General features: G+C 42.0%; 1 protein-coding gene across 1 annotated transcript; it reads left to right on the forward strand.

The window, feature by feature from the left end:
- Positions 1–1,345: 1,345 nt before the first annotated feature.
- Positions 1,346–7,678, forward strand: NDUFB4 (NADH:ubiquinone oxidoreductase subunit B4). Its single transcript, XM_022562612.2, has 3 exons — positions 1,346–1,563; positions 6,171–6,317; positions 7,545–7,678. Exons 1-3 carry the CDS (start codon positions 1,384–1,386, stop codon positions 7,605–7,607), a joined length of 390 nt encoding a protein of 129 aa, XP_022418320.1. The 5' UTR covers positions 1,346–1,383; the 3' UTR covers positions 7,608–7,678.
- The last annotated feature ends 4,074 nt before the right edge of the window (positions 7,679–11,752 follow it).

Raw genomic sequence — 11,752 nt, forward strand, 5'->3', positions numbered from 1 at the left:
TTCCCCTGAGCCCACTTTGCTACTATATTCATTTGATCATTAAACTGCTTTGCAAATATTATCATATTCTGTCTGTTCTTTCTGTACTGCCTGTCAGCTTCTCAGAGACAAACATCTTGTCCTTCATTTCTTCTGTTGTTTCCCCCACTGAGCCTGGAAGATTGACTGACTAGTGTGCAGTGTGCTTCATGCGGCAAGTGCTTAATAAATATTTTAAAACAGTATTAAAATGTTGAGTAAATTTGACAGTAGCTAGTGCTGCTCCTCATCACTTCAAGCGCCAACACTTTCTAGGTCCCTTCTCTGCCTAGTAACCATTTCCCAACATACCTACATGTCCCCAGACGCTTCACCCAAGCTGATCCAGCATTCCCTGTCTGAGTTATGGAAATACTGTTTACATGTTTTCCCCTAAGGAGCGTCTGACTGGTACCCAAAGACCCTGTCATACAATTTGAAGTTGCCCTTTTTCTGTGGTGATAGTGGGGAAAGGAGAAGGACAGTAGAGGTGGAGAAGGTTTCCTTTTAGGTTACACTCCTTGTTTCCCAAAATTATCTTTCACAGCAAGACACAGTGCCCTTATGCTTATTTTCATATCTCTAAGGATGTTTTTTATTCTTAGCACCTGAAGAGTGCTAGGGATTTTACATAAGAGGTTTTAGTATTTTAACTAAGATATTGTTTCTTTGCGAGGTTTATACAATACCATTTTTTTCTGACCTATAGTCAGGCAGGGAACACTTCTAACATCATTCTCCTATTAAACATTATTTCATGCCAATGAAAAATACTCTTCTGCTTATGTTGTATGGATCTAATATGGTAACGCACAGAAAAGCTAATTTTCTTTTTCTTGGAAGAGAAATTGTGCCTTGCAAAGTATGTTGGCATCTATTAATTATTTATTTTAATCCTCACAACAGTTTTGCTACGTGGATAGAATAGGGGTCATTATCTCCGGGATAAGGAAGAGGAAACTCCGAGAAGTTAAGTGACATGTCGCAAGTCGCAGAGATGAACCCACACTGAATCAGAATTCCACAGTCAATCCCATTTTCAGTCTCTGCCAGCTCAACTTCACATAATAAGCTCTGTATTTCAGTAGGGATAAGGCTGCTAGGAAGGAGCAACAAGCGTTAGATTTGGAGGGGGGTAGGGGAAGGAGGGGTGTGGGGGAAGGCGAGGAAAGTACCTTGAGCCTGCGCAGGTCGCCACTAGGGGGCCAGGACCGTGAGGAAGGTTGAGGAAAGAGGCTGAACTTCTTACTAAACTCCATCTTCAACCTCTGGCTAACGCGCAGGCGCACTGCCTCAGGACGAAGGTCAGACTGAAGAGGGCGGGCCTCGGACCGCGCAGGCGCAGTTGTGCGCCGGGGCGCCAAGATGTCGTTCCCCGAGCCCAAGACGTCGCGCCTGGCGACCCTGCCCACTACCCTCAACCCAGCTGAATACGACATATCTCCGGAAACTCGGAAGGCACAAGCCGAGCGTTTGGCCATAAGATCCCGGCTTAAACGGGAGTACCTGCTTCAGTACAACGACCCCAGCCGTCATGGGGTCATCGTGAGTGAGGGGCCAGCGGGTGGGAATCGAGGGGCCAGAGTCGGGACGGTCCCGTCGGGCTGGGCAGCTCAGACCTGACAAGGGGAATCACGCCGCGGAGCGGTCACCGTTCCCGAAGAGTATTTTAGACACGGATCCTCTTCCAGGCCCAGAGAGCAGGCCAGTTCATTAGCCCTTTGACCTTGGGTAGAGAGCTCGGTGGTCTAGAGGACGGGTTCTGGATTCACACCATGCTGGGTTTGAGTCTTGGCTTGATCACTTCCCGCCTGAGTGATTTTGAAAAAGTTGTTCAACTCTGTTGCTTAGCCTCGGTTTTTCCTGTCTGAAAAATGGGGATAATATAGTACTTGCTATCTTATGAGGCTGTTAGGAGGATTAAATGAGATAAGGCACGTGACCGGCCAGCACAGTGCCTGGCGTGTGATGAGTGTTCAGGAAATATGGGGGTGTGTGTGTGTGTGTATTTTTTTTAAAGATGTTTTCCACTTTTCAGTTCACATTTATAGCAATACTGCTCTCGTCTGAAGGGAATATAGTGATTTTTCGGTTTATATCTTTTAAAGACCCAAACACCCTACAGCTTGCTGAAGCTTTGGGCTTTGGAGTCAAACGCCAAGGCGCTATGTACTAGCAAACTATATGACTTTGTGCAATATCCCTAAGCCTTCTGAACGTTAGTTTTCTAATTTTCATATATGGAAATGGTAGTACATTCTTTATAGAATCGTTGTGAGGTTAAATGAGATAGTCTGTGTAACATTCCCGGCACATAATACATGCACAGTAAACTGATAGCTATTATTATTTAAGAAGTGTGCTTTTAGATTAAAAAAGAAAAAAGACTTTTCTCAACAGTTGCATTGGTGTTCCGTAGGAATGTTAGGAAGTTGTGAGAATTGAAAGAAACTTACAGTGTGCCAGGCACTATTGAAACTCTTCCTGAATGATATTCAAATATCACAGCTATTCAAAGAGTTAAGCTCTATTACTATCCCCATTTTACAGATGAGAAAGACTACATGGGAAGGACAAGTATGTCATAGAGAGATATACGTTAGCAAGTGATAGAGCAGAATTTGAACCGTAGTCTGTATAACCCAAAGCATCTCTTAACCATTTGGCTATATTGTCTTCAGCCAGAACCTCATTTACTTGGGAGAAGGTGAGGACAGAGACATTGATTGTATACATACTCACACGATTGGGTTTGATGTGCTAGATAGTAAGATGTAGTAAAAAAAAAAAAAAAAGAGAGAGAGAGAGACTTTGAGTCAGACAGAGCTGAGGTTTAAACTCCAGATTTTCTTTTTTCCAGTTCTGTGACCCAGGGCAGTTATAGTTTTGCTGTGTAAAACAGGTTTTACACCAGCCTCACTGGTTGTTCTGTTAAGTAAATGAGGGCCTGACAATTATATATTGAGCAATACATGGAAATTCTTTGCCTAATGTCTAAGAATGATTGATTTAGTGAATAAATAATTGCTCAGGGTCCTCTTTTAGATACTGCAGTAACAGTGGAGAACAAAACAGGCAAAGACTCCTGTCCTCATAAAGCTTTCTTTCCAGAGGGAAGACAAGTAATAAGTTAAAAAATTAAATCATTTAGTATGTTAAGTAATGGGAAGTGATAAGAAGAAAAATAAAGCAAGGAAGGGGATTAGGAGTGTGTGTATGTAGTAGAGAGGGAAAGCAGCTGCAGTTTTAGAAAGGCACAGGGAAAGGCCTCACTTGGAAGGTGACATTGAAGATCTCAGAGAAGTGAGGGGAGGGAGCTAGCCATTCAGCTCTCTGGGAAAGTAGCATTTTAGTCAGAGGGGACAGCAAATACGAGGGTCCTTCGACAGGAGTGTGCCTGGTTAATTCCCAAAATACTGAAAAGACCATTGTGTCTAACATGGAGAAAGGTGAGGGCAGAGTAGGAAGAGATGAGATGGGAAAGTTACCTGGGACTAGATCACACCAAGCCTCATAGGCCATTGAAAGAACTTTTCTGAGTCGGGTGTCCCATAATTAGGACTTACATTTTTTTTTTTTTTGCGATACGCGGGCCTCTCACTGTTGTGGCCTCTCCCGTTGTGGAGCACGGGCTCCGGACGCACAGGCTCAGCGGCCATGGCTCACGGGCCCAGCTGCTCCGCAGCATGTGGGATCTTCCCAGACTGGGGCATGAACCCGTGTCCCCTGCATCGGCAGGCAGACTCTCAATCACTGCGCCACCAGGGAAGCCCAGGACTTACATTTTAACAACAACTCTGGCTGCTTAGTAGAAAAGAGACTATGGGGGAGCAAAAGCAGGAGCAGGGAGACTAGTTAGGAGCCTTTTGCAGTAATCTAATTTCTTAGTTGATGGTGGCTACAAGGTTGGTGACAGTGGAGTTGGTAAGAAGTGGTCCATTCTGGTTATGTATTGAAAGTAGAGCCAATCAGGTTAGCTGGCAGATTGGATATGTGGTGTAAGAGAAAGAGAGGACTCAAGGATAACTCCAAGGTTTTTGACTGAAGTGAAGAATGAAGTTGCCTTTTTCCAAGATAGGGAAGAGTGTGAAAGGATCAGGGATGAAGGTGGAATGGCATATTGGCAAATCAGTTTGGGATACATCATGTTTGGCATCACATTTGCCAATTAGACAATATGTCAGCATTGAGCAGGGAGTGGGATATTATGTCTGCAGTTCAGGGTACAGGTCTAGGGCTGGAGGCATAGTTTTGGGGAGTCATCAGCCTATAGGTGGATATTTAAAACCATGTGACTAGAGATTATCAAGGGAGTGAATGTAGATAGGAAAGACCCACAAGGTCTGAGGTCCTATATTAAGAGACTGGGGAGATAAGGAGGAAGAGAGCGAAAGAGACTAAGAGGGAATGGCCAAAGAGTTAGGAGGAAAGCCAAGCTGGTGTGTGCCCTTGAAGCCAAGTGAAGAAATGATTTCAAGAAGTGGTGTTCATAAGCTTCGCTGGTGGCGCAGTGGTTGAGAACCTGCCTGCCAACGCAGGGGACACAGGTTTGAGCCCTGGTCTGGGAAGATCCCACATGCCGCGGAGCAACTAAGCCCGTGCACCAAAACTACTGAGCCCATGCGCCATAACTACTGAGGCCCACGCGCCTAGAGCCCATGCTCTGCAACAAGAGAAACCACCACAATGAGAAGCCCACACACTGCAACCAAGAGTGGCCCCCGCTCGCCGCAACTAGAGAAAGCCCGTGCCGCGCGCAGCAACAAAGACCCAGCGCAGCCAAAAATAAAAAAATAAAATAAATAAATTTTTAAAAAAAAGTGGTGTTCACCATATCACATGCTGCTGATAGTCCTTTGGATGTGGAGTGGTGTCAAGGAAGGAGCACTGTCTCCCACGGCAGGTGTTTTGGAACCTCTTTCAACAACAGTACCTAGTTCAATGAACTATGGTCATGGAGCTGTTGGTATTTTTATGAAATGAAATATCTGTTTCTGGAAGACAGATCTGGCAGATATTAGGTGTAGAGAGGTGACTGGTAGAGAATTCTGGCATGAGAGAGTCATTCAAATGCATTAATAACAGGAAGGGATAGATACAAGAATAGATAGATGTATTTATCCATTCAGGTATAGAGCTCAAATGTCCCCTTGAACCTGTATCTTGTGTCTTCACCTTCTTTACTGTCTCTGCAAAGAGTTTGACAAACAGTTTGATTTAAAATGTTACTGTGAAAGATCCAGTTTAATTATTTATGTCCTACCAATCATGACTTCCTGGCGTTGGTTAAAACCTTGAATGTTCTCCTCACAGCTTAGTATTAAAGTTTTAAAGCTGATTTCATTTGCTTATTTTTATCTATCAGTTAACTGGAGCAAATAATTTTGTAAAATCATTAGGGTATTTAGCTAATTAAATTTAATTACGTATTTGGGGTAGATTTGCTATTTTTACATAGTTATTCTAGTATAAATATATTAAAATTGACAGTTACTTTTTTCTTAACCAAGACAATCTGATTATTTTTCTTTAACAACTTTGTCCTTTCAAAAAACTATTTTAATAATGTGAAATGTAATAATTTTGTTCTTAAAATACCAGCCAAGTCAGCTTAAAAAATGTAAAGTTCAGAGTTAGCCTACTTCTGTCTTCCTCTTCCTGCAGTTTATTTGTAGCCTGGAAAGACCAGTGTGGGCATAGCATTAGAAAAGGTACTGGAAACAAAGTTCACAGTATGATAGAGCATATGAAATCTGTTTGTCCTCATTGGAAATACTGTGTGGTTCTGTTTGTCATACTTCAAGAAAGACCGTGACGCCAAAAACAATCCAGAAAAGAATAGAAAAAAATGATTTAAAAAAAAGTGCCTTCTCTGACAGCTTAAAATGATCAGGATTCTTAAATCTTAAATAAATAGGAAGCTGAAGGATGATATGAGTCTTTTAAATTCTGAACAGGATCATCAGAGAATTATTCAACAAATACTGGAAATGAAAGATCTTCTTTGAAGCTATTTAGGAATATTCGGGGTATACCCTTAACTGTAGAAGAGAACAAAGGGCATCTCTTGTGCTTCTCCACAAAAGTCCTGATGAGATTGTTTCTTAGTGTAGAACTTAATTTCCTGTATCTTTTGTTTTCATTCATTTTAGGAAGATCCTGCCTTGATTCGTTGGACCTATGCAAGATCAGCAAATATCTATCCCAATTTCAGACCCACTCCCAAGACCTCACTTTTAGGAGCTCTGTTTGGAATTGGGCCCCTCCTCTTCTGGTATTATGTTTTCAAAACCGACAGAGTAAGTATTAGGACCTTGTGTTTGGTATCTGTGTGATAGGTTCCCTCTGTGCTGGCTGCAGCTCTCTCTCTTGATAATTCCCATCTTGTCTTTCTACTCTTCCTTCAGTTCCTCTTTTATCTTTATTCCTTTCCAACTGAGTTAAAACAGGAAGTTTCAATTATATGTTTAGTTTTATTGCTTTATTGTTTCAACTCATATAGAAATATACTTTCTTATAAACTACGATTGTCTCTGGGTCTTTCACATTTAATTTAATGGCTACTCTAGAATTTAAAATAATGAATTGGTCACTTTAAATATCTAAGACTTGAACTTAGCTCATGAAAGAGTTTTCCTGATGTGTTTTATTTATTTATTTATTTATTTTTGTTTTCCTGGTGTGTTTTAGATTAGGTAAGGAAATTATATTGTGTATATTAAGCAAGAGAATATAGAAATAACTTAAAAAGTTAATTTCTTTTTTCTCATTGGATGTACAGAAGTTAAACTTTTCTATTCTGATTAATCTTTAGATGTTATCTTTGCAAATTTTTATATTTATTTTGTTTGCTTTTAAAAGAGATGTTTATTGGGTTAAGTATTAGCAGAATACATATATCACTTAGTATGCTCCCTGTCTGCATGAATTCCAGTTATGTTGGTCACATTTTGTGAATTAATGTTAAAATATGTTAATACTCCAACAACAGAAAAGCCAAAGCAGCCTGTGGTGGGGCTCACTGCCATCAGAGGCCTTGGTATGTGACTGCACAGAAAGCCAAGCTAATCTTTGACACTAGACCGCTCTGATACTAGGTCCCCAACCCCAGCCCCCAGGCCTCATGTTCCCATCTACACTGGAGCCCACCCATGTAGCTCTGCTTTAAACTGGCCAGTCCACTCTCCTGGAGTGTATATATTTTGATTATCTGATAAATTATTGCTTAACAGAAAGGTAGGCCACACTTACCTAGAAGGTATTTACATTTTGCTTTCAGTGTATGCTATTTAGTGGGGTAATATAATTCTACTTACTAAAATATAGGTGTTTTTCAATAGGAGTGTTTTCTTATTGTCCCTTTATTTCTTCAGATTATTACTTCCTCACTCATACTCTGTAGGCTTTAGACAATAGGGGATTGTAATTAGGCTGGGAGTGTCTCATTTCTGTTTTTCAGAGCTATACCATGAATTGTGCCAGAATGCATTGTTTTTAATGTACTTTTTTCTTTTCTGTCTATACAGGATAGGAAAGAAAAACTTATCCGGGAAGGAAAATTGGATCGAACATTTAACATCTCATATTAAGTCTGGCAATGATGACTATATGTACTGCTGTTTAAATGAATCTATTAATCATTAAAAAGATTCAACAAACATTTGCTGGACATTGTAGAATCCCTACTTTGTAAGAGTTCACAGTTTAATGAAGAAACAGATTCATGTTCATTCATTCAGTCATTCAGCAAATGAGTGTCTACTATGAGCCAGGCATTGTGCTATTGTGCTGAGAATATAGCAATCAACAGGACAACTTAGGCCCTGTGCTTAATGAGTACACACTCTGACAACTGTTCATTCAACAGTTATTATTTAAGTGCTTATTATGTATCTGGTACTACTTAAAACCTAAGCTGTCATCTGGCTCCAGCCCCAGTGGTAAATTCAGCAGAACAGTTACAACCTTGTGGTTTAAAAAAAAAAAGATAGCGATTCAGGAAAGTGATGTTGGCAAGCTGATGAAGAAGCAGTTCTGTCTAGGGAGATGGCATTTGATTTAGGCTCTGAAGATCACAGGGGCTGACAGAGCAAAATAGGAGCCCAGAAGGGCAAGGTGTGTTGGCTATGGCTAGATTGGGGGCCGCTGTTGGGTGAGAAGACAGGGAGGGTGGAGGCCATGCTGAAGAACAGGTAAAATGGTATAGAGCATGGGCTTTGCAGGTCAGATCTGGGCTAGAATCTTAGCTTGAGTTTAGCAGTTGGAATACCAGGTCCCCCTCTCATCATCTATGGCCTGGAGATAGTAATGCCTACTACCTCATAAGGTCATAAAGATGAAAATGAAGTAACAGAGTATTGCTCAATAAAAGCTACCCCATGCTTTGTAGTTTAGTCTTGAAACAGTAGGGTGACAATTTCATCTATGAAGACAAAGTAAAATCAAGTGCTATAGGAAGAACAGCATGCTCTGTGGGGCTGGCTTGCATGAGTATATTGCTTTTAACTTTCAGAGCATATTCACAACTATTGTCTCATTTGATCCTTGTATGAGCCTGGAGTACCCCAAAATGCAGAGCCTGAGAGGAAAGCTTGTCTGTAGATAGTTTATGTTAGGAAGTGATCTGAAAGAACAGGTGGGAGACTGCTCAGAGTGAAACAGGTTGAGGGAAAACCCAATGCTCTATACCATTTTACCTGTGTTCTTCAGCATGGCCTCCCCCGTCCCTGTCTTCTCACCCAACAGCGGCCCCCAATCTAGCCATAGCCAACACACCTTGCCCTTTTGGGCTCCTATTTTGCTCTGTCAGCCCCTGTGATCTTCAGAGCCCAAACGGTGCTCTTGGCCCGTTGCCTCTGGGGGTAATGGGCTTAATTCTTATAGGGGCCTTCTGAGGAGCTCTGTGGAATGGACACAGAATTTTACCCCCAGACACGGAAAAAGTGAATATTTACGTACTAGCTTTTCTCCCTTTTGGTCCAGAGTTATCTCATGCAGTTAATTCCCTTGTACTCCCAGGTGTGGGCATGGCTCAGACTGGCTGACTGGGTTCTTACTGGCATCTCATGGAGGAGGAAGCATAGGGCAGAAAGCGGGTGGTGTGCTGTGCAGCTGAGGTGAAGTTTTGCAGGTCACACCTGCAGGCAAATGAGAGCTGCAGCAGCACCTGGAGTAAAAAGATGGGCCAAGGGGAAGCGAGGCACGCACAAGAGGTATACTATTTCCTCATCCACTCCATGTACTGCTTGGATCTGTGCACACATTGAATCTAATCTGCAATGTATCATTCAGGGTGGTAGTCAGGTACAGTCTTAACCGGAGGGTTAGTGGAACAAGCTACAGTCTACACAGTTGTGACTGGTCTGAGGCCCTAGCTGATAATCTTCATCTACCCCCACCATGCCTGTAGATTTCCCTTCTCTTGGCCATAACTTTTGCAGACCTAGGTTGCTTGCCTGAGTCACCAGGACCTTCATTTCCAAAGGCCAGAACCTTAGTTACTCTAGCATCATCAGGCCTTTGTTGCAGCAACTGCCTGTTTACAGTTATCACTGGACATGAAAGCTCCAAGATAAGCCAGTGAATCCCCTCGGTGCCAGGCATATCCCTTTCTGCCCCCGTTGTGTAGCAGCAACCCTAGCTCCTTTTAATCAAGGTCATTTAGTGCTGCCAGTGTGAAAACCTTTTTTTTTTTTCTCTTATTGCTGTTTCCCAGGTACAAATGGCCAGGAGATATTTATAGCTTCAAATTAAAGTGAAATCCTGTTATACTATGATTTATAATAAATATATATTCAGTCTTTGTTTCTGGCACAAAGCTTCTAAAACCCTTGGGATTTCCTAAGTGATGAAACAGATAAAGGTATCTTTTGTTATATTAATGAGGTGAGTTTTGGGCCACACCTAAGGATGGGGGCTGGCTGCCTGGAGAACCAACCATGTGATTAGAAAGTTGGAACTTTCAGTCCCACCCCTCCTTACCTTTATATCCCTGCTCTGCTACTTACTGGTGAAGTGACCTGGAATGTATTTAAATTCTGTTTCCTTATCTTTAAAATGGATAAACTAGGAAAACTTACATTGTTATTAAACTCATTGTTTAATGAGTTATTACTTATAAAATATTTAGCGGCATACATTCAGGCCTCAGTGAGTGTTTACTATTATTATTTTTTTTGGCTGCATCAGGTCTTCATTGCTGCACGTGGGCTTTAGGTGCGGTGAGTGGGGGCTACTCTTTGTTGTGGTGCACGGGCTTCTCATTGCATGGCTTCTGTTGTTGCAGAGATGGGCTCTAGGCGTGCAGGTTTCAGTAGTTGTGGCTCACGGGCTCTAGAGCGCAGCCTCAGTAGTTGTGGCGCACGGGCTTAGTTGCTCCACGGCATGTGGGATTTTCCTGGACCAGGGCTGGAACCTGCATCCCCTGCATTGTCAGGCAGATTCTTAACCACTGCGCCACCAGGGAAGCCCCTATTATTATTTTTAAACCTAATTAATGAAAATGTTTTAATTTGCATTTCATTTATTATTGAAGGATAACTTTTTTCATACATTTTTATCCATTTATGTTTATTTTGTTATTTACTTGCTCAAATCCACTGCCCAATTTTTCTGATGTAAAACGTCTTTTTTTCTTAATGATTTTAAGACTTAAGGTAAATTAAAGATATTAATCCTTGGGCTTCCCTGGTGGTGCAGTGGTTAATCTGCCTGCAATGCAGGGGACACGGGTTTAAGCCCTGGTCCGGGAAGATCCCACATGCCGCAGAGCAACTAAGCCCGTGTGCCACAACAACTGAGCCCACATGCTGCAAGTACTGCAGCCCACATGCATAGAGCCCACACTCCGCAACAAGAGAAGCCACCGCATTGAGAAGCCCGCGCACCGCAACGAAGAGTAGCCCCTGCTTGCTGCAACTGGAGAAAGCCCACGCAGCAACGGAGACCCAACACAGCCAAAAATAAAATAAATTAAAAAATATATATATTAATCCTTGATTATACCAATCTTTCCTCAAGAGTTGTTTTAGTACATCTCAGTAACAGGAACAACATTTACAATATATCTTTTGTGTCTAAACTTTGAAAGAAGGCAATACCCAGAGAGGCATAGGCAGAATTTTTTAAACACACACTTTTTTAACATAGAGAATTATTGAGCAATGTGTCCTTAAGAGTTTAATCAATTTCAAAAGATTTTTCATCACCATGAACAGTGCCCCAAATCACACTCAGAAGTGATCTGGTGAGAACACCAATTACCCCTCATCTGAGCACTCAGTGCTGCCATTTGTCTGACTGATTCTGCTAGGGGCACTGGGCACAGAAGCCCACAGTAATATGCTTCTGTTGGCCCAAGAACTCAAGTTTGTTACAAGTACAGCCGCTGGAAAGAGTTCCTCAAGGCCACTGTATCTTCCCATCACTTGCTCCTAAGTCCAGGGCATCTGATTGGCTGAACCCAGGGATTGGCTGAGCCCAGGTTATGTGCCTGAGTTCTGGCTGCAAGGGAGACTGAAAAAGCAAACATGTAGTATGTTCAGCTTTAAAGCAGGTAAGGAATTCCCAAACATAAAGTGGTTCAAATGTTGAGCATCCAAAAAATGATAGTTATATACTGAGGAAGGTAACCAGGAACCAGATCATAAAGCCTTTATCACAGGTAAGGAATTTAGACTTCAAACTGATGACAGTGGGAGCTTTGAAGGCGTTAAGCAGGAGTAACCTTATTGAA

This window comes from Delphinapterus leucas, chromosome 4 (genome assembly GCF_059928025.1).
Source record: "Delphinapterus leucas isolate spDelLeu-1000000601 "Yukka" chromosome 4, BTC_Dleu_Yukka2, whole genome shotgun sequence".
Lineage (NCBI taxonomy): Eukaryota > Metazoa > Chordata > Mammalia > Artiodactyla > Monodontidae > Delphinapterus > Delphinapterus leucas.